Genomic DNA, 24,143 nt, shown 5'->3' with positions numbered 1-24,143 from the left:
TGGTGTGTAGATTCCTTCTTCGGACTCCCAACAATGCAATGATTCTAGGAACGAGAAAAAAACTGCGATAAGTTTGGAAAATTGTGAAAGGCCGTCAGCAGCAACCACGGATCCAAAAAGCGGGAATAAAGCCAGAAAACAAAAGGAACACGGACCAGAAACTGAAAACGGATGTGAGCGCAGTTGTTGCCGAAAACAAAGATTCGCGGCGCTGAGCAGTCGTGCGTGAAGTGCGTGTGTGTGGGTGTGTGGGCGTGGGTGTAAGTGTGGGGTATCTATGTATAAGTGCCAGTGCGTGCATGTGAGTGCACCGGAAACCATTAGACAAAAACGCACAGCTGCAGCGGGAAGAGAAAGCTACGGATTTGCGCATTGTTGGCGCTGCCCAAAAGTGGACACACTGTCCTAAAGTGAACTGCAATTATTTCTTATTGTCACTTTGTAAATACTAAGTATATTGTTTCTTTTAATAACTTAAAAAAAAGCTTAACAATAGTAAGAGTAAGAATATTTTATAAAATAATTCCTATATGGCTTTACCTTAAGTAAAAAGAGTGTTATGATTAAAAAAACTAATTCGTAAATGAACAAATGAACAAATGACGTATTTATTTTCCCGATTCCCAATCCTTTACAAAGTGTACCTGTAGTCCTGCTTTACCTACATTATCCTGCGCTTAAGCGGCGTTGCAAAGTAGGCAACACTTTTGACTCTGACATCGGACTGATGTGCGTTATTTTGCTTCCGCCGCGGGCTGTTAATGCAGCTGCTGCCGTTGGCCCATGGTTTGTCTGTTTAATTAAGCGAATCTTATGTTACCGCCGCCAGGTGCAGCTCACCTGTGCAAAGCACTAGCCCAGCCCCGACAGCTTCCTTTGTTGCGTTCATGTTGATGCTCATAATGAGTAGGCTGATTTTTTTTAATGGCGAAACAAAAACGCCCTTACCGTGTTCCATTTCCTGATGAGAGCGGATTAATGGCTTTGCCGAAACTTTCTTTTGAATTTTATGACCTCTCATTTTGAGTTTTGAGTGAGGAGGAATGGGATATTCAATTACCGCGTATGAATGAAGAGACCATTTTTATGGAGCTTTTCAATTTTTAATTTCACTTATCGCCGGGTAATTAAAAACATTTCGGTTGTTTTATTGGCAGTGATTTTAATCAGTACCTAACGAGCTAATCAATGCACCAAAATGTAATTTCCGGAATTAAAAAATTGAACATTTTAATTAAAATTTTCGCATGCTTGCTGATAATTGTCGAACAAATGTTTCCATTAATAATCTAATTGCGCATAATGCGTGCAAAATTAGCACTAAATTAGTCACGGCCAATGTACTACTGTGGCTTTCGCCTCCTTCTGGCCGTCTGGATGGTTGGTTGGTGGGTTGGATGGTTGTCCTGGTTAGCTGGATGGCCAGAAAATTAAATTTTCAAACAACCAACATATTTTGGAGGCAAGAGCCTGAACAACAATGCTCGACGAGTATGCATAATTTAGGAAAGTTAAATTAACCAACATTTAGGGCCAAAACAAGCCACAGTAGCAAAAACAAAAATTCGAGTAAAGACAAAAGCGTAAAACAACTCTGAAGCCGGCCAAATGCAATTACAGTGCAGGGAGAACACACTTCTGGGAAACTTCGTCGGTTGCCGCAAAAAGCTCAAAGGTTTATTAGATTTGCCCTTTTATTAAGCGTTAAATTATTTCGCAAATTATTTGCCAGTCGAAAGCGCAAAGTAAACAAATACCAACTACACCCCTTACACACAGCCCCACACCATCACGGTGCTCCTCCTATCTGTGCATATCTGGTGCAGTCACTTCATTTTGGCTGCCATTTGCATTTCCACAGACAGACGGAACAGGCAGCGCCCTGCGGTGCTTTAATTAATCATTTGAGTGGTTGCCTTCGCAGTGGAAAACTACTTACCAGCAAGGTGGGTCGTGGGACGGGGTGCCCGTACAATGCGGGGCGGTCTACAAAAAGGCGATTAGCAGGCAGGTCCTCTGGCCACGCCCATCTAACCAGGCGCCTTTGTTGGCAAGAGCGGAACAACTTTGTCCCATGCTGCACAGATAAATAGCTAACTGAGTTAAATGCATAAATGTGTAAATAAACTATTAAACTGAGAAAAATATACATACATTGGAGATCTTTAGTTTAATTCCAATTCAAATATATAACTTTTTTAAAAATATTATATTTATTTCCATAAACTAATAGATAATTTAAAATCCAATTTTCTATCTAATTCCTATGTCCTTTCTCTCCGTGAAGTGTCACACACATATTTGCCAAACAATGGCCAGCTTTGATGCGTGTTCCTTTCTGGTTGCTGTTGCCAACAGAGTACCATGGCTAACAACGCCACAAAGTTGGCAACGGGAGCACACCACTGAAAAGCAGCCTTCGAGCTCTTACCCAACTTTAAAACACTCATAAATTTAAGTTTTCAGATTTGAGGGTCGGACATTAGTGGCCAATAGTTGGGTTGCTTACCACTGCGGAAAAGGCAAGCAAAAAATTATTTCCTGTTCAAACACAAACAACAATAAAATCAACCGGAAGCTCATCCATCGCCGTGTTCACTGCGTCTATTTTATAAGCTTTTGCCAAATCTTTTCGAGTTGATTAAAAACAATAAAACCAGCGTGTTTCTTATGGCCAAAAGCTGGGCCATAAATAAGCAATTTATTGTGCGCTTCCGCCGTGTTTTCCCATTGTGCACGGTCCGAACCTAAAACCAAAAAACCAAAAACCCGTCCCGAAGTCAGTGGCTCAGCGTGCGGCCACTTCTGTCCTTTGGCTTCCCCGATATTACCTCCCCTTGGAGCATCAGACTAACTGGAATGGACTGGGAGGTGGTTTCCCACAGCTTGGAACCAAGACCTGACAGTTGGGAGCTTGTACTGACACCAATTATACACAGAAATATAAAAGTTCATTAATTTGATTAACTAATTGGGGGACAACATTTTAATTAATAAATATTCCAGATTAACATGCAATAAATGAAGCCTATAATGAAAAAAAAGAATCTTAATATAAACATTGATAAAAGAAACATAATTATTACACATTTAAGGGAAAACAAATTTAAATTTTTGCTTAAATAATCTTATGGTTTATAAAATCCCAAAATATATTTCAGTGTAACTGGTATATCTAAAGCTATAGCCATGAATTTCAGTCCAACTACAAGTCGGACTGCGTCCCGTTTGGCATTCGGACGGCTTTCGATGTTTATTGCAGCATTTGGAGTGAAAGGCACAAAGCAATTTCCGCTGCCGTGAGAGCTTAGCAATATTAACAAACACAGGAAAGCACTGGCTCACTAGGAAGGGTTTTTTTTCGTTGTTCCCAGAGCTTCCGCCGATCATTTTAGAGCTCCAGGAGGGAGCCGAGCCGAGAAGCAGGTATGACTCATATTTGTAGCGTTTTATTGCTGTCATTTCACAAAGCTGGGGCCTGATGTAATACGTAGCCAACAATAAATATGGGGCTTAGTTCTGATTCAGATGGATGCCAATCCGGGTAATAGAAAAATGTACCTTACGCAGGTAAGGTACTAAAGTTCATACAATTTAATGGCTGAAAGCTATAACGATATCTATCTATTCTAACTAGTTTTCAAAATATTTTTAGCTTCATAAATACTTAGCAATAAACAGAAAAGTATCTGTAATTAAGATCACTAAACGACCTTTATCAGTAAGCGAATCCCCCATAACATGGGCCATAGAAAGCACCCAAGGAAATTGTAAATTCAGAAACGTATTTCAAACAGCGCATCTTATGATTACTTTTCGCTAATCGCTCTGCATTATTTCCTTTCAATTTGTGTGTGTTTTTTTTTGCTAACGTGCAATTGACCAGCACCCTGAAAAGGCCAGGAAACACCAAAATATTCCTCAGGACGGTCACGTAGGAAAATTGTTTGGGTTGAAAATCTTTTCAAGCTCCCCACGTGTACGTGACAACACAAATAGTTTTCGCCGCAGGTTTTTTGTTGCTGTCCTACACGAATATTTTTTGGCTTTCTCCAAATAGTTTCATTTCATTTTTGACATTTTTCTTTGGCCACTAAACCCATTAAAATTATATATTTTTTGGCATATGCCTTTGATGCGTCGCTCTAATTTCATTTTACTCCAGAATTTTTGTTTTATTTTCCCCCGACGTCGTTGTCAAAATAAATTGAAGATATTTTTATTTTGCCATTTTTCAGATTCGATCAGCGGGGGGCCCATGGAGAAATTGGAAACTCGTCTGTATGTGTATGTATGACCAATACCACAACATATATATCCTGTGATACGTGCATATCCTGCCCGACTTCAATTGCAGTCCTCGCCGGCTTGGCCACAACAATTTTCTAATTAAATTCGATTTTCGCCATGCATGTGGCATAAATTGTTTTGTCATTTTACGGCAACTGTCTGTGCATGTTTGAATGCCTGAATCGGAATGTATTGTAGTGTTTCCACAAATTTTGTACGATATTTGGGACCCCGAACTGAGAACCCCGGACATATCCCTGCCCAGCATCGTACTTCCACTTGCCATTCTTAACATCCAACAATTGGCTTGACTGCCGCAGGCAACGGTCTTGTATATTCATTTGAGATTAGCAAAAATTGAAAATCTTTAGCCCCGGGGCTGGAAATTGTTTCGCAGTCCCCGTTTCCAGCCCTCCCTGGACCGTCCTGGGTCCTGAAGTAAAGGGAAAATAATAACCCGTATAATTGGTGTACATGCCCAACATGTGCCTGGCGCAGACCTGATGCCTCGCACCCCGTCAGCAACCTTAGAATCCTCCCACACTTGTCCTCTGGCACTGAGCTTTTTTCTTTTTGTTTGCTTCTTTATGTGTATGTTTGTGTATGATTTCGTTATTTTTTGTTTCAAGTTTAGATGGTCTACACACATCCAGCAGCCATGTATTATTTATAAGCGGAGGTTGCCAGGTACATGAAAGCTGCTCAATTACCTATTTGATTTGTCCGAACATTCGTTGTTTATGCTCTTGTTTATGGTCTAATATTTATTATTCTGCTCCTCGCACTCCAGCCGCCACTCTCATTACATAGTACACGATTATCCCGGCTGTTATTATCCCAGCTGGCATTTAGCCAGGCCGAAGTCTCGTCACGGCCACGGCGAAACCCACTCAAAATGATTCCCGGAATGGAAGTGATTGGAGTGGACTGAGAGTGAAAGCCGGAGAGATTTCTCACCGACGGAATCCATCCAATCACTGACCTCTGGCCCGAGCTGCATTCAATTCCCTATCGCTGATCCGCATACAAAGTCAACAAAATCCCATCTGGGGTCTAAAAGTCCCCGTCCTCTCTCACCTGCTGCTCCAGCTAGTCCTGCTGCGCTTCCTTCTGCTCTGCTCGATTTCACATTGACAAAATTAAATTGAATATTGTAAAAATATGCTGGCCATTATGTTGCATCCAGAATCCGGCCCGGGCAACCTTTACGAGCAGCTATTAAATATTTGTCCTTGCTGGCGACGACGGTGCGTTGTCCTCGCTGTCTAGTCCCTCCTTCACTTTTGTGTCCTCTCCAATCTTGTCCTGGGCTATCGCCTTCTAAATATCCGTCTCATCGACGGAAACAAAAACAAAAAAGTGCAACAACAGGAGCGACAACATTTCACTCAATTCAATTACCTTAAGAGTGCCACCATCAAGTGTTTGCTTGAAACAGGACGAATAGGACGAGTGGAATGGAGACCAGGTTTCAAAACTGAGAAAAAAATTTATAGACAAACAAAAATGCATTTTATAAAAAAGTCCCACTTAAAATTACCCCTTGTTTCCCTAAACAAATCTTACATATGTAGTTAAAATTTTTTTTTACATTTAGTTCTCATTGATTTTTTTCTATAAGATCATTGTTAATTGTTTGAAAAATTTTTTATATTTACTCTAAAAAAAATGAAATATTTTAATACAAACTCTTGTTTTTTGAAAAGTGAATAGCTTGGAACCTCATTGTTGTTGTGCTCTCTGTGTGTTTGGCATTTTAAATCCCACATTTGATGTGCTTAGAGCAGGTCCTTCCTGTCGCATTTCGTTGACTGTCTACAGGAGCTATTTTACTTCGAAACCACCGTCGCACCACCGTCGCTCCACCAAGAGCCACCTTCCCCACCCCCCGTTCCCGTCTCTGTCAGCTGACAATTTTCTTTGGCTTTACCTGTAAACTCGGCTTGATTTATTGCCCTGGAATGTCAGGGCGTTCGTTTGCAACATGGCGTGTAATAAAATTTTAATCGATGTCGTACATTTGCATGCCAATTGCAGCCAGTTGGAGGCACTTTGAGGAAAATCCTGGCCCTGGTCCTGGTCCTGGATCTGGTCCTGGATCTGGTGCCCGTGCGGGTATCTTGCTCCTTATTTTCTCCTTTTCTGTCTCTTTTTGTTTTTGTTGCAACAAGTCAGGCCAAGCAACTGCGTCACGTGCCATAAAAACGCATAAAGGGCGACCGGGAGCCTTAGGAGCTTTCCGAACTCGGCTCTCATGTAATTTGATGCGCATTTGCATAAAGAATGCGGCAAAATGCGACTATATGCAACTGTAACGCAGCGGAAAAGCGAAGCAGAACACAATTATCAGAGGCAGTGGCAGAGTCAGATTCAGAGGCAGAGGCAGAGTTGGGAAAATCGAGAAAAGCGACTCTGAGCTGGGCAAACTTTGTTGCATACTTTTGCGCTGCATCGTTTGCGGCTGGCGAAGAAAAATACGAATATAAATTTGTATTATTCTTAAATTAAGAACAGAAATGAAAACAAGAATTGAAAATGGTCCTGTCATCCCTGTATATCCTGGCTCCCTCCCTTCATCCCCTCAAATACCGGGGCAGTAAATTGAAAGCAAAGCGAAATCCTTAGGCGGCAGACTTCATTCGCGGTTGTAATGAAAAAACTTAAATGGAATTTGAATGCGCTCCAACCGCAAGGTAAGTCCTCGGATTCTGACAAAATGAAATATCATTTGCAAGCAAATAAATTCTCATAAATTGAGTGAGTGGTTTAAGCTAAGGGCTTACTGAACTGAACCCATTTGTGGTATTGTTTAGGAACTAATTAGAAATTCAAGGAAAACATCATTTCTTTAGCCGATAAAGTTAAGCTCTACAGTCTTTCAAATCCCGATAAAAATCAAAGGAAACTGAAAATCATTGAACTGAAATCATGAAATCCATTGAACTTTTAAGGTATCGTGTTTTTGTAATCCCTTAAGCCAAAGGCAATAATTGCCATGTAGCAGTAAGCCGTTAACTTCATATTTGCTGACCATTAGCTACACATTTATGCCGCACACGAGTGGGCCAGTTGGATGGGTGAGTGGCAACATGAGCCACCCACTGTCACAGCAATTGCGCCTAAGCTCCGTCAAGTGTCACCCATAATGCAAAGAACAAACAAGGACAACGACAACGGCAGACAGTTGTCACAATTGCGGCCCATTAAGACGCTGCCAAATTGCTGACCATGTGCTTGGAATCAAAGGGACAAATCTTTTTAATAACCCGCAGCAGAAGTAGCAGCAGGAGTAGCAGGAGCAGCATGTGTGCGAAATAGTTGACACGACTTTTTTGGGTCTGAGGATGTGCCAGTTAATAAAGACATAATGGCATAGATTTATTTTTTATGTGCCTCCATTTGCGGTTTGATATTATTATCGCTGTATTTTGTTGCCTTGTTTTCGTGGCCATTTAGGCCATCATTTGTGTGGCTCTGATACACCCATATATGTGTTTGTGTTTGCGTTAGTGTTTGGAGGGGGGTGATGGTTATTTGGCAAATCACCTGCGCTTCCTTACAAGCTTCCTGCTCGGGCAAACTTAATACTTCCTACGGCCAAAATGTAAAACAAGAAGCCATCCCATCACCCAGCTCCAAACAGACAAGCCAAAATGCTGGCGCTTTCAGGCCCAAAAATGAACTACGAACACAACAGGACGTCATATTACGTACATATAATTTTGAAGAAGTCCTCATCCTGCCGGCTCAGAGCACACCTGAATGGTTACCTGCTGTTTTGGCTGTTTTCTGGCCCGACTGACTAACAAGCCGTCTTGTCCTGTCCTGTCCTGGCTGTTCCCGTTCACTGTTTTCTGTGTTTTCCCTGCGTCGTGTGCTCCATATTGTACTTAATTTTTTCACCGACGCCGGCTCTGAAGTGCCTTTTTCAATTTCCCCAGAGGCGCTTCCGATCAAACAGGAAGTGCTTAAGTTCAAACTGAAGTAAAAGTGCGCTCAGACCCACCCGCAGGACTCTTACCACTTCGTATATCAGCCATGAGCAGTCATTCCAGGCAGGGTTTCTACAAAGAAGTGGAATAAGATTCTTAGGCTCTGAGATTTAATAAAAATTAGTATATAAAAACACAGTTACCATGAAACTATAATTATTTTTTGATTTAGTTCTTAATTTAAATAATTTATAAATATTTTATATATTAAGCTCCTAACTAAAACCAATATGCCCAATAAATATTTCTAAACTCCTTGAACACCCTACGCGGCGCAAGACGCCGTCCTACACCTGTAACTTCATTATGGGGGCGTGTGCGGGTGCGGATGTTATAAGGAATGCCTTACAAACACAAAGGACAGACAGTGCCCCGGGCTGAAGAACATCATATTTCATGTGGCTAATAAACATAGCACAGGAGTCCGTAATGCGGGAGTCGGCGAACGAACTGCATAAATTTATTAATGAGTGGGAAATGAGGTATTCTGTCTGCGGGGTAGGTCCTGTGACTTGGGAGGGTGAACTCGTAGCCGGCAGCAGCAGCAGTGGAGGCAGCTTAGCCCAAGGCCACAGGACTCAAGAGCCAGGACACAGAGCCCAAAGGCTGACAACTAAGCAGCCAGCAACCGCCAGGAGTTTGCGGGAAACAATAAGCCGGGAATTTTCGGCACAGCTCGAATAGGCAGGCTGATTTACGTACAAGCCGACTCGGGCAGGAATTTCTGGGCAGGATCAGCCAGGAGGAACGCAAATTGAAAGTACACGAATCCTGCAATATATTTTTTTCGTCCGCTTCTGGGGTGAAAGCCAACAAACTCCAGTGATTGATAAATATTTAAAGCGCAGCAACAAAGCGAAATAATTGAAATAAGTGAAGAGGCAGACGCGTCGAGGGTTGCGACTTTTGCCTCCTTTCGGGTTTCTGTGTGCGAGGGTGGCTACGCGGCGTGTCCTGCCCTGCCAATTGTGACAACAACAAGTCAGGATGCTTGTTAACCTCACTCAACCCCTGGTCGACCCGTTGCCGTCCTGCCTTTCCATCCTGGTGCTGCTGCACCTTCATTCAATCTAATTTCGCTGCTTATCACTGGAGCTTAGCCGCTCTAAAATGCGAATGACATGCCAAAGTACTCGAGATTCAGCAGATTGTCGCAACGCCCCGGACCAGGACCCTGTGATGTGAGTGGGAGGACGCAAGATAGCACGCTTCACTGAAGGCTTTGTTTGCCGGAGTTGACTGAATGGCTAGTGATTCATTTAAGACTTTTTACAAATAGGAATTTTAAATTTAAATACATCTAGTTTCTTTCTAATCTAAAGTCCTTTAAAAAAATAAATAGATTGATAAATACTTTAAATTTATAAGGGCCTCCCCGCCTTGAAAGGGTATTTCGAGTGCATTTTTCCGCTGAACCTCTCCAGCTTCCTTATTATTTTTTCCCCCTTAATCTCGCCTTAAGCGACTCGCACCCTGGAACTCCTTTTTATTTAACCAACGTCTGTCTGTGCCCACATAATGTCGCCCTTCTGGCAGACAGTGTTTGATTTGAATACATTGTCGTGTAATTTGTGCAGCACGCCCTCTTCCATTTCCCCAGTTTTTCACGCTTTTCCTTATTGGGAGCATTTCGTGTCGCTAATTACACCGTAATTAAAATTGCCGTATTTAAGGGCAAACACACACACACTCGGGAGAGTGCGTGCAAATATTTTGAAAAAATACATATCACAGGAACACCGTCGAATGAATTGCGCATACGCCCCGTGCACCGCTTGCTTTTGCATGAGCTTTGTAAATTAAGCGTGAAGCACTGCAGCCCGCTTCCTGGGCCTCCTTTTAAATGAGTGTGTGTGTATGTGTGTTTGTTTTTTTGTAAGTTTTTCTGTTTTTGAAGGGGCGTGGCCGGCATTTAACACATTTCGCCCTCGTCGATAACAAGGTACAACTGTTTGGGCGGCCATTAGGCAGGCACCCGGACCACTCTGGCACCTCGATTTTTCTTTTTTTTTTTGTCGCTGTGACCATTTGGTATGCAAGTGAGCCATTTTAATTGCTTTTCGCCGGCTAAAAATAGTCGCCTAAGAGTGCTTTTGCGTGTAGCTATTTCCAACTTAATTAATAGCAAACACACGGCCGGCAAATGCAACGAAAAACATGGCCGAAACAAATGCAGGTGGCAATGGGTTTTGAGATTGGGAAATGGGAAATGCGGAATGGGATTGGGAATGGGAATGGCAAAACAACTTTTTACTTGATTTATGCGACCGGCTGTAGTTTATGCATAATGCAGCTCGTAATTAGTGAACCAAATGTATACAAACATATCAGCAAATATATGGAAATAGTGTGTATTTCGGGCCAAGAGCATACCGTGCCAGCTCAAGCTGGTGCTAAGCCCTCGGATCGGTATCGGAGCCAGGACATCTAATATTTATTATCAGTAAATTACAATTGTCTTTTACATGCAAGCGATTAATTCCATTGCTGCTGGTCATAAATATTTATTTACAACTCTTCCGAAAAACCGAAAACTGTCAGGGCCACAGGCGCTGCGTGTTTGCTTAGCAATTTGGCTTTTGTCCTGGCATCTTTGTCTTCGGATCCTGGCCTCCGGCAATGCGAGAGCCGTTTGTCCTGGATTTTTGTCCAGCAATGACATTTGCAGTTTTAATTAAACAACAAATAATAATTTTTAGTAGCCCGGACGCAGCAGAAGTATGAAAAATGGAAAGGACACCTGGCCCCAAAGCCAATCGAATTTTGTCCTTTTGGCAAATGAAATATGAATTCAAAGATACATGCCCCGGATCGAGGTTCATTTTTCAGCAGAACTGCATCAAACATCTAGATTTAATTACTTTCGAGTCGGTGCAGCCACAAACAAAGCCAGGTAGTTATAAGATTGCCAAAAGCAGGAACAAATTAACTTTATTGCCTTTGGTCCTGCAAACAGGATCCTGCGACTATAACTCGGTGTGTGTGTGTGTGTCGCTAATGAAGCGAAATTATCTAAGGGGTGAAAGGGCTAGGGAAGTCCAGGTGTTCGCGGGGCGATAATGATTGTAATTAATTTAATTCCGTTATATTTTCATCTAGACATCGCTAGTGGCGATCCTCCGCAGTGCGCTAAACGCTGTTTTCTGTTTTCCGTTTTCAGTTTACTGTGACTTTTGCTTGGGTCCCCATTACTTTCCATGTCTTGGCATGGTTTTTTTCATGAAGTTGGGTATATGCTTCATTTGCAGTTAGCCGTGCAAAATCAGTTAACTCCTTTTGCTAATTACTAAAGTTTTTCGTTGCCCAAAAACCCGGCCAATTGTGTCAGCAATCTTGATGTTCGTGCTGGGACCGTATGTTTTCCTGGGAATACGTATACGTCATGTAGGGCCGTAAACGGAAGGTTAATTAAAAACCGTAAAAGTTTCGGTATGGGATCTGCTATCGGCCCTGCACACAGGTTCTGGCACAGGCTCATTTTGCCAACCTATCATCCACTCATCAAATGACATCAAATGTCAAGTGCACTCCGGAGATACAAAGGCTTCGTGGATGGGCGGAATCGAATGGTGGTGGTACGGGCATGGTGTCTCACTGGCTTTGTGATTGACAACAGCCACTGTATGGGGCTTGGGGCTTTGGGCCGTGGAGCTGTGGAGCTCTGGAGCATGTAAACGAAACTCCATCTTAAGTGCGCCGCAAGGACAACACTTCGATGCCTGAGAGGGGCAAACTGCAGAGTCCAGAGTCCTGCCTGTTTTCCTCTTTGCCGGCATGCTCCGGTTGCCAAAAGGTAAATATTTTTGCCTCGGTTATTACATTTTCGAGGACTAGTAGCTCGAAACTGTAGCTGTGGTGCACTCGCCGGGATTCAGAATCAATCAAGTGTTCAAATTTTAATCAGTTGCCCGTTCAAGTACTTCCATCAACTCTTAAAGTTTGATGCCACCGCAAGTCCCAACGAACCGGAGCCCAGTTACACCCGGACGCCCTTGGGCCGCTATCACTGGCCGTCGGAAAACCGCAAATTGCACGTTGTCCTGGCCAAGGATACCCCGCCCGACTGCCACTTTCCCCCAGCTTCTACCACCAAGTGCTGGCGAATTTTGATGTTTTTGCCAGATTGATGAACATACCCAAAACACAAGCCAAAGGACTCAAGTGGCGCTGGGAGCAGGCAAGGGCAGCACATAAGGCGTTGCAGGAGGCCAGCAGGACCCCCGTCTTGTTGTTGGATCATTTTGTGCTCCCTGTTGAAAAACAAATAACAATAATTATCTTGACAACAATTTCCGGTATTTGTGCTCAAGTCGAGCGCAACAAAAGGCAAAATGAAACTCAACTCAACTTCAGAGACGTGCCAAAGGAACCAAAGGAGCCCAAGAACCAAAGAGGCCAGGACGAGCGCCGAAGGGGTCACAGGTTTGAATATCCCGCCACACCCCCATGATTGTGGTGGAGTGGAAACGGAGATGGAAATGGCCATGGGTATGGATATGAGTTTGGGTTTGGGTTGGGGCTTGGGCTGGGGTGGGGTGGAAGCTCTGATATTGTGTGGTTGTGCAACTTGTAATCATTTCATGAAAAATTACACTTTAAAAATGACAAAAATTTTACATAAATAAAATTCATTAAAAATACATTTTACTAACCTTGTATCTTAACTTTATTCACTATATTTCCTTATTTTATTTGAATAGACTCTTCCTAGTTAAACATTAATTTTTCAAGTGCATTGGAGGACCTGTCCTTTTCTCATTACGCAACTGTTTGCCTATCTTGCCACTTTCCTGTGGTTCTCATTGGCAACTCATCAGAAATATCGTGTCAGGAGTTCCTGCTAAACTCGTCGTATTGCTATGATTTGTTGCTTCGATAAGACCAAGTTTCGGCTTAGCTGTCACTCTGTTTCAACCAATCTAGTCCATCTGAGGCTGAGATAAGTAAACAAAGCTACCCCAAACCTGTCCTAAATCAAAATATTAAATGCCAACTTGAGCGTGAAATTAAAACATTAATTTCTATGCGTATTTAACATTGGTTTTGTGGCATATTTGATGTAGATCCCCAGTGAGGCCTTATCGCATAAATGATTCATGAGCTCTTACCTGAAAAAGTTGGAATAGAACTCTCTTAAATTTTTGGCTCTTTAAATCCTTGATAAACCTGCAGAAATATAATATTATTCATTAACAAAAGCATTTCACTCAGGTACTGGCAAAAAGGAATTCCAGCACAGAAGCACAGTATCAAATGTTTTAATTCTGAACGTCAACTACTTCAGCAGCCACACAGAAACATTTCCGAGCCATTTCATTCGAACAATTTCTGTTCTGTCCTGCAACGCACTGGCAGACTCACACACTGTATGTATGTTGGAGGGAAATATTTTAATTTGTATTTATTTTAATGCTTCAACGCGCTTGTTTTACAACCCACTTCAAAAGCATCGGCCCAGCCTGCCGGCCTGCCAGCCTGACACCCCTGCAGCTGGGAATTCCTTTGAGCTCATGGTCAAATGATTCTCAGATATTCTTTTAATGGGGCCTGCACCCCAATGCCTTGAGCTATGCACTAACTTTCAGCGGTTAACCTGGGACAAAACACCATGGTCCCAAGCAAACAACCCAAGGACTCTCGACTGCACATACGGCCACGTATAGGCGGTCCCATAATAAACTTTAATGGGCCTGTTCATAATAGTAAAATTTCATTAAACTGCCAAACCAAGAATAGTCGAAACACAGCCAAGGAGCCGAGGGTGGAAAAAATCAAATGAACAGAGGCATAGGCAAATTTTTGGTGGCAGGCAAATGAAGACGAGTGGTTAAAACACACACCAAAAAAAGGAGCCCCAATGAGGGCGGTTAGGGGGAGTGGCATGTGTGAAATTCCCCAGTAATGCACAGACTCCTTAACCCTTGCCATTTCCAGCCACTGCTCGAGGTTCATCTTTGACCCTTGCATGTGTTGCCGGAAGGAAGCCTGAAACAATTCAATTACGTTGCAAAATGGCTGTGCCCTTCTCTCTGTGTTAGTGTGTGTGAGTGGCTGAGTGTGATGTGTAATAAAGTTTCATTTTATAGACCTGCCAGCACGTCTGGGCAGCTTTTGGTGACGCCAGAGCCGCAGTCGCAGCCGCAGCCTCAAAAGCATAACTCGTACCCATCACCGACTGACCCAAACACCCGCCTCCTTTTTGATATTCTACACTGCAAAAACAGCGTTATCTATACAGAACTTAGCCTTTGTTTTAAAGCCAATATTATGGATAATTTCTTTCAGTGCAGATGCAAGTTGCTGAAAATGTGGCCCGAATTTCGCCAGAAGAAAATGGAAGGCATTACTGTGGTTGCCGTCGCAGCTCGTTGTTATTGTACTTTTTTGGCCAACTGAATTCTTGTGCAGAAGTTTCCCAATTGTTGTTGCATGCAGCTGTCAGAGGAGGCGCACTAAACACTAAATAAAATTTCAGTTCTCAACTGCGTGAGCACACACACATACACACACACGCACAAAATGGCCGCATGTCCTTGGACACCGAGTCGCATGTGTATGTGTGTGAGAAGGCCCCAGCCCGCTGTGCTAGTATGGCATATTGAACGAAGATTTATTGCAGTGCCAGTGTGTCCAAGTGGAAATAAATCAAATAATTTTCCATGTGGAAAAATTTCAAGCACAAAAAAAAGCGAGCTGCAAATTAAAACAGGCAAAAGACACAAAAAAAGGCTCAAAATGGGAGAAGGGATAACCAAAACAGAGACGAAAAATGAAAAGGCCAACGAGAGTCAAGTGAGGCGCAGGATCTGGCCCAAAATGGACTGGGCTGATTGTGTAATTTACTCATTATACGAGTACGAGTACACCAACCTTATGTGCATTACGTTAACGTCCCCATGTCCCGATGTGTGTGTGTTGCTCATTTTACATACCAAATACAAACACAACAGCAACAACTGCTGCACATGCATGAAAGGTCCTTTGCGAGCGGCGAACTCTGGCCTGCTGGGCTGTATTTTTATATTAGCGCACTGAGACCTACAGAGAGCCCCACCTAACTGTCATTGTCCAGAAATTAACGAAAATATACACACAAACACATACATAGGCGCGCTGGCAGGACTTTCCCTGAAAGCCAAGAGCAAAAATTAAAACAAAAAAATGTAAGTATACATATAGAAGAGAAGAACGGCGAAAAAGGAATGGCAAGAAAAGTTTTGCATTTCCTCGTGCTAATGTATGTTAATTACAGGGGGATTTTCCATGCGGAGGATTTGCATTTTAATTTATGCACCGAAAAATTTGCGTTTTGCCAGCCACCCCGGCCAAAGTCGTTAAAAGAGGAAAAGCCGGCCAGAACAGTGCAGAAGAGGAAAAAAAAGAAATAATAATACTTAGTGCAGCGAACGGCGCGCGGCGGCGGTCGGCCAACAAAATAATGGCCAAAATGAGAAGTTACAGTGACGCAATTTGTACACGTCATAGGTGAGAGCGGGTATGCATGGTGAAGACTGTACAGGTGTATTGGGGCACTTCATTACAGCGGTGCCAAGTGGGCACGCCCCAGCACTGCGGCGGAAATTGCTGGAAATATATTTATTTATAGGCCAAGTACGGATCCTTCAGCCGCGCCGTCACGGGTCGGAGGGTGAGTCTGAAGGCCCCTGCAATTAAGACAAGCACCTGCCGTTGGCCTAATTAGGTCGAAAGCTTACAAAGTTACCATTCGGTGACTAATAATAAATAATACTTTAAAAACTATCTAATAATTGTATAATGCAGATGAAATCGCTCCTCCAAATTATCCTCGAAAACTGAGATGTAATTATTGTTCGCCTCACTCGACATGGCCTCAATCGGCTCAAAGCTTCACTCCGCCACTTAGGCCAACGATGCTCCCGCCTGGGCTGGCGGTGCTCCAGCAACCGGAAAATCAGAAGCCCTAGAATTGGCACCCCTCGCCTCTCCCCCTCGGCCCTTGTCTGTTCGGTTAAATTAATACAAAGCCCGAGTACATGCACTAATGCTAAGTAGATTCCAACACAACAAGGAGTAGGAGCGGCGGAGGTGGAGGCGGAGGCGGAAGGAAGGACAAAGCCTACGCTAAGCTAGGCAACGGAATGCGTGCCTGTGTGTGTGGGTGAGCGAGTGTGTATGCCGGTTAAGCATCTTACTCAAGTATTTATGTATTTACATTGCGAATATTTAATGGAGATATGCGCTGGATTACAACTACTTGGCAGTGGGAGTGGGAGTGGGATGGCGAGATGGCGGGTGTATGGAAAAGAGCGAGAGGTGCAACAGCTCAGGTGGGATGTGTGAAAAAAATGGCACGCTCTGAGAGGTAACCAAAAGAGAATATTTAAGCAATCAACAAGGGAAGTCGGGGCGCAACTCAGTGTTTTATTTCACTTTAATAAATATTGCATAACGACTAGTGGGGGTGTAAGGTTGGGTGGGGCTGAGAGGCTGGGTAGCTGAGTAGCTGGGGGAGGCCGGTGTTTGATGGCGCCTGTAGAGACACAGAGCATCTAATAAGCTAAAAGCGAGCGTCAAAGCAAATGGCAAGCATAATATTCCAATGGCTGCTCCCCACTGGCCTAAGGCTGAAATTATTCAAGCGTTTCTTTAATAGAGACCCGCCCTCCCAGTTGCCTCTCTTTTAGTTCCCAGGGACCCATGGTCCTTCGCCCTCCGCCCTCAGCCTCGTCTCTGGCTGAGTTTCTGGCTGGAAACTATTTAAAAAAGCAATTTTTTAGTTAATTAAACGACAAAGACAAGCAAGAGGCAAACAATTTCCCCTCGCACATTGCACCATTTGACTTTGGCAATGCCCGAAGCACTTTTCCTTTTCCCCCCCTCGACAGACGAGGAGTTGCTGGTGCAGTTAGTGACCAGGGACCTCGAAGGATGCCTTTGTCTGAAATCTGGTTCATACTCACTGATTTCGAAGCAGCCTCCTGCTGCGATCCTTGTGCATGCCATGTATGTATGTGAGTAAGTTGACTCGTCATAAAGAACCCTGCCCATTGCAATCAATTTTAATGCGTTTTAATGACCCCAACAAAGTGAAACGCCATTGCAATCAAGGCCTGAAAGTCTTGGCCTTAAAGTAAGGATAAAATAAATGGTGGTTTTTATTGTAATAATCAAGGAATATTAATTAAATCAAAATACTTTTTTCTACTATGAAAAATACAATTTTTTTTTATAAATGGTACTATAATATTATACAAAGTTTTTATAAACAGAAACTAAATTCTAAAAAGCCAAACATATTACCTAGTAAATAATAATAATAACAATATAAATATTATTGTAATAACACTTTTATTCAAAAATTTCTCTCAGTATCCTTTATCTACCGGAACCACACACTACTATACCCGAGCGCTAATGATGTCCAACAACAATTCCCGGGAAATGCAAAATAAGGTCCTGTCGCACACAAATTACTGGTCAGCGGAAAGTGGAGAGTGGCCACTAAAATTGCGCAACTTTGTAAGCCATTTTTGCCATTTCCCAGCCATTTGTCGCATTTTGCTTAGCCATTTATTTATTTGCACTCATTTAAAGTGTAAACTGCATTGTTTTTTTCTCAACCCGGAGCAGGACCCTTTCCCCCAAAGTTGTTTCCATCTTTGTTATTAAGAATGGTGTAATCATAGCCGTTGGCCCAGCTCCTCGTCCTTATTTAGTTTTTTGCTCTATTTTTGTTTTTTTATTGTGAAGCCCCTTGGGGCTAGCATGCTCTAATTAAGTGCATTTACTCTAATGAGCAAAAATGGCAGCTCCAGCTGCAGATTCTGTGGCAAAAGCAAAAAAGCTGTCACAGTTCCGTGAACTGGAGAAACCGTGCGTGAAAACTGCCCTCCAGCTGGCCACTGGGGCAACTTTTGCGGTCTTGTTGGAGGTTGTTTTTAGAGGGGCTAGAGGGGGTCGAACTCATTTTAAGGGCTCCACACCAACCCCGACACCGAAACCGAAACCTTTTAAACAAACTCAGGGGCTGCAGATGCAGATGCATCTGTGAGTATACATATCTGCATCTGCTTCACCCCGACTCCAGGATTCCCAGGCATTTGTCTATGCAAAATTTTGTGATGCTCATTAGTGCAATTTGCATGCATAACGGCAAATATGGCCAACAGCCAGATGAAGCCTCCACACAGTCCATATGTCCATCTATATATCTGGCCACCCATCTATTCTATGCACAACAAATGTTAGAACACTGAGGGAAACTGACAGGGCATTTGGATAAAGGTCAGATTTTAATATTTGAGGACATTATAGAAAAATTATAAGTCCTCTTAATAAAATCTTTAACACCTTTAAATATATGTATCAATATCTCTCAGTGCATATAACTAAAGACTGTGGAGTGTGAGAATGGCTCGATGCAATGGCTATTCCTACATTCATCAAATTCAGAGACTGAACAGAGGCATTTGCCTCGTTCATTGTCGAATTCAAATATGTAGACTAGAATTTTTGTATTTGCCTATGCTCGTGCTGCTTTCCCCACTTGGGTGGAAAGTGGAAAAGGGGCATTGGGAAAGCACACTCGTGCCTCACGACCAGTTCAGATTCAGATACGGATTCAGCGACACTAAGTAAACACCAGCACAGCTGTGCCAAAGGATAACAGCATTCGGCTGCAGGCTTGGAAAAATATGCAAATGTCAGCCAATAGTGCCACACATCCCTATCCAAAAAAGAAAGAAAAAAAGAAACGAAAACACCCTCTCCACTCCTTCAGGGCGACCATCACATTCAGATAAAACACAAAACAATCCGAATTAGTAAAAAGCAAAACAACGAACCAAAAAACCCCAAAAAGAAAAAAAAGATTCGGCCAGCACTTTGGCAAAACCAAATTCATTTTCAATTAAGAATTTTTGGGCATATCGACAGAAAATGTCCTGCGCCTAAAGCCGGCGCCTGCAATGGACAAAACATTTGAAATGCTAACTAAATTACGCAGACTTCACACACACACTTCCAGGCATGTCTGTGCATATTTAGTTTTTCTCAATTTACAGTGCCTGGTATTGCCACTCGCCGACCACCATATGGGGTGTCGTCAGGCTGTGGTCAAAATGCCAATTGCAAAACAATTGCATTTTGGTTACTTTGCTGTTGAATCCGGAATTTCGATGGCAGCCAACTAACAAACACTGCGACGGTTTCCGTTGACACCAGTCACAGTCGAAGGGCGAGTGGCAAGCACTCGAAGAAATCATTAACTAAGTTATTGAAAATAGTTCTAACAAGAGTATAAAATATAGGATAAAAGCACACATTATTATCCATGAATATTTGCATTAAATTCGATTTAATTTAATATTTCCCAATAGGCATATTCTCATATCCATTTAGTCAATATTGAAAGATACAAATCTATCTGATAGCTACTATTGATATTGACAATTTGGAGCAAATTTGATTATTTCTTTGTGTGCACACACATCTGAATCGAGTGACAATTAAACTCTGGATTTTAAGTTAAAAGCAAAATATTGTAGCTGACGTGAAGCTCTCCCAGCCTCATCCCTTTTTTTTCCCGCTCGACTGGGGCGTGAAATTTCAACTGGATTTTCTTTTGGTTCCACAATTTCTAAAAATTGTTAGACGACAGCCAGTTCCATCATATTCCAATACATACAACCATGAATATATGGATGTACATACATGTATGTACGTTTGGGGCAAACAAAAACCGAAAAAGCAATTAAATTGTACACTCGGCAGTGGCAGCAGGCAAAAGCCAAGCAAATCAACAACAACTATTACCAAACCGTCGACAAAAGACACCAAAGGCATCATGCAACAATATTATAACATTTCCCAACTGCAAAAAATACATCAACCAGCCACACCCCAAACACACACCATGCCCCCCACACACCATCGCTCGATGCAAAATGCTAAAGTTTTTTATTTGAAACGAAATTCATGTGTGTGACAGCCTGACATGCAAATACGTTTAATTTCAAAAACTAAACTAATAAAAGCTACGCTGCAATGGCTTTTCCGCAGTTGGATTTACTTTTTTTTATTTATGATGTCCACAAAAAACGCTGTAAAAACATCAACAAATAGGCAATCGAAATGTATTTATTTCTGGGTAAAAAAGGGTAGCGCTACTAATGTTCATGGCGTTGAAATCAATAAAGAAAAACTTAATTCGCTTTATGTTTTTTAATCAATGAGGAAAAAATAATATTTATATATTTGTAACCAGATTAACAGTTCAGGTAATATAAAATATTATTAGAATGTATAAATTTACAAAGAACAACAAAGGCTTTAAAAATATTCATTATACAAGAACACTATTTCTAAATCCGTTAAAAAGTTCAAGTTTGTGGTCTTTTTTGTGGTAAATTGGAAACTCTGGGATTTCAAGTGCCTGTTCGGAGTCCTTTTTGAAGCCAAATACCAGAGTACCATCGAGAGCTGCGCCAGTTGACTGAAATACCAATTTATAGGGCCTTCTTCAATCATTGACAAGGATGAGTTAGCAGACGAAAATGTTAGGAAATTGCCACCCAATGATGCGCCAAATACTCCAATACCGAATGATGGATATCTTGATGAGCTGGCGTAGTAGATCCGAAAACTACATGCAAAATATTTCCGTGTGTGAAAAAAGCGGACGTGATCCGGATATCCTTAGAACCGGAACAATACACGCGGGTCATATATAAACAAACACACACACGCACATACGGGCAGAGGGAAATCTCTATATATGGCAGTTAAAAACGGCAACAAAAGAAATCGCACATTTCAACGTTTTGAATTTGTAAAAGGATATTTTTCACATTATAATAAGAAATGAGGCTGAAGACGCGCCTCGCATCTTTTTGGGCTTCCTGCCCCCCTCTTTCCGTCCTTTTCTACTCCTATATGTCTATTTCCCTCTATCCCTTCGCACACAGTCGCACTTTAAAATGCAGAACAGCTGAAAAATCATATAAACACAAATAATAAAATCGACAATTTGGCAAGAGCCGCACGCACACACACATAAATATCCTTCTGTCTGTGCATATGGAAGTGTATGTGTGTTGCAATAAGCACATAACCGCAAATGTACTGGCAACAAAACGTGCCGCGATTTCACAAAAAGACCAATGGGAATCCTCAAAGGAAATGGGTTAAATTTTCCACTCACACAGAAAACTTGGCGCGTAATCGACTTGAAGACGCCGCTGTCACGGCCTCAACCCCATTGGCCAGTAAAAAAACTTTTTGTTTGAATTCCTATAAGGATTCGTTACAAACTAAGCACTGACTAAACTTTCCTTTTCTGTTTTAGGGCACTTTTCACAGATTTAATTTTCAGAATAAAATTAAAAATTACAAATTAAACATGTGTTTGTTTTCTTCTTAAGTAATTATTTTATTCAAACAATTTTATGAAAAATTACATGAAAATTGCAATTGGCAAAGCAATTGTTTGATACATTTCTGAAGCATTTAAAAACAATTACTCCACCATGCGGGAAATCATGCAGAATCCTTTTCCGAATCTTTTCATTAAAATCTTTTGTAGTTTTATTGCAGAATCATTTCAGAAAATTATAATTGCCCGCCTTTACATTTTAAAGTATTTTGTGAAACATTTCAGACACACTACTGTAACAATTCAGCAATGCATTTTAAAAGTTTCACGCTAAAAATTCCTTCAAAATTGAGCAGGGTTCAAAATAAGTATAATTATATTTTTTTATGAGATATTAAAGATATATTTCAGATATCAGAAAAACTTTATATGTAATTCCCATTTGTGTGTTTCTCAAATCTGTATTCTATTGGTTTAGAAAAACAGTCTGAATCTAAATCAGAATGGGCGATCCTTTTACTTCGCAGAGCGGTTTATCATATCGCTATTTTGTCACTCATGAATCATAAAAAAATTTAAATAAGTAAAAATAGTAAAATTAATGTAATCTCCTTGGGCGATCCTTTTACCTTTTACTTCGCAGAGCGGTTTATCATATCGCTATTTTGTCACTCATGAATCATAAAAAAATAAAAATAAGTAAAAATAGTAAAATTAATGTAATCTCCTTCATAGAAATAATACATACATATATTTAATAGTAACTCGGAAAGTCTCATAATATAAAAAAAGAAAGTATGAGAAAAATTAAATGAGATATCTACGCTCTCAGTAGAATTTGAAGAAACGAATCAATTTCTGTATTTATAATGCAATAAGTATTCAGGTATTTGCCATCTTAAGTCTTATACTGTTTAAGAAATTTCAACACAATGCAAATAATTTGGTTTTTTCTGTCTTCGTTGCTGTTTTTAACATCCTTTCCAACAAACACTGGGATGAGAAAAAATGGCACTTCAGCTCCCAGCTCCCTTACAGCATTCAACGAAATAGACGAGACTTCAGCTCCCAGGATACAGCCCAGAATCTACGGGGGTGAGGAAATTAAAAACGGAATACTCGGCGGCTTTGCTGTACAAGTTTTTAGAAAAGATAATCTGGTTTGCACGGGAACTCTACTGTCACCACGACATTTCATAACCGCGGCTCATTGCTTCGAGAACAGTTTGCAGAAAGACTTTCACGCCGTGGCCGGGAGATCGGATGAGGTGATTTCACGAACATTGACCAGGAAGAACCAACTTATCCAGGTGCGACAGCATCCTCAATTCAGCAAGAAGGACTTCATCGGCGACATTGCTGTGGCAAAGGTTCAATACCCGATGAAAAGCAAATATATAGGCTATGCCTTGATCTGCTCCTCGCAAATTTTCCCGCATGAGTTTGTTACCGTAGCGGGTTGGGGCAAGAATGGACGACCCTCAGGTGCTACGAACAGTCTCCGCACCATAAAAGTGCCTATTATGGCTAAGAAGGAATGTGAACGTAGGATCGGAAGGGCCATGCCGCCGAATATTATCTGCGCTGGTGCCTTTAAGAAACGAACCATCTGCGATGGTGACTCCGGCGGACCGCTGATGTTCCGGAAAGAGGTGTGCGGCGTTAGCACATGGACCTGGGAGTGCGGCCAAAGCAAGAAGCCCGATGTTTACATGAGCGTACGCTACTATGCTGACTTTATTAGAAATACTATGGCCCTTATGGGCAACTAATAAAAATACAACCAAAATTTTAACTAAAATATTCATATTTATTATTCATAAAATTCAATTATCATAATTGTTAAAAAACGAATTTGTTAAAAACTAAAATAGATCCATATAAAATATTGTAACAAAAAAGGATCCAAAACATAATAGATAAAACTAACTTCCGTTGTAAATAACATTTTATTTCATACTCAGTTCTTCAAAAAATATGTTTTGTAAAATTTTAACATTTTACTTTACGTATCTACGCCTCTTGATACATGAAAAGATTCAGATACTTTGTAGAATGTAGAATGTTTGGCTCTTTGCACCTTCCACTCACGTGCTATCTTCTGTTCTTCTCTCTCAGAGCCCAGCTCTCTCTGTTTTCCTCAATATGGCCCCCTTTGGGCGTATTTCTCTCACACCCAACCAAGCGTAAGGTGAGAGCAAAAAGTGCAGCGTTGGCGCCGGCAAGCGGTAGAAAATTAAAAAAATACATACAGATATATGTACATATGTATTATGAGAAGAAATCAGAAGAAAAAGGGGGAAAATCGAGAGAAAACAAAACACGCTGCTAGTGAAAATATCTCATCATCAGCGTGTATTGCTGAGTTTCCCTGCCGCTCTGCAGCTAGCCGGCAGAATTTTCAACCTCTGCTCTTTGCCGCTCTTTGCACTTAAAAAAATAGAATTTTTTTTTTTTTTAAATAGAATATTAAAAACGTTGGAGATCCTAACTATCCTCAACTATAG

At 41.6% G+C, this 24,143-nt stretch overlaps 1 protein-coding gene across 1 annotated transcript; it reads left to right on the top strand.

Moving 5' to 3' along the window:
• The first annotated feature begins 22,634 nt into the window (after nucleotides 1–22,634).
• LOC108127429 (seminase) lies at nucleotides 22,635–23,408 on the top strand. The gene has a single exon (XM_017244482.3). It carries the CDS (start codon nucleotides 22,635–22,637, stop codon nucleotides 23,406–23,408), a length of 774 nt encoding a protein of 257 aa, XP_017099971.3.
• Nucleotides 23,409–24,143: the final 735 nt, after the last annotated feature.

The sequence above is a fragment of the Drosophila bipectinata genome, chromosome 3R (genome assembly GCF_030179905.1).
Source record: "Drosophila bipectinata strain 14024-0381.07 chromosome 3R, DbipHiC1v2, whole genome shotgun sequence".
NCBI lineage: Eukaryota > Metazoa > Arthropoda > Insecta > Diptera > Drosophilidae > Drosophila > Drosophila bipectinata.
The sequence above is the reverse complement of the archived record's forward strand: the minus strand, read 5'-3'. Positions and strand labels throughout refer to the sequence as shown.

Excerpts from the sequence above, each read along its gene's own strand:
- LOC108127429 (XM_017244482.3), top strand. The coding sequence starts at position 22,635 with ATGAGAAAAAATGGCACTTCAGCTCCCAGCTCCCTTACAGCATTCAAC.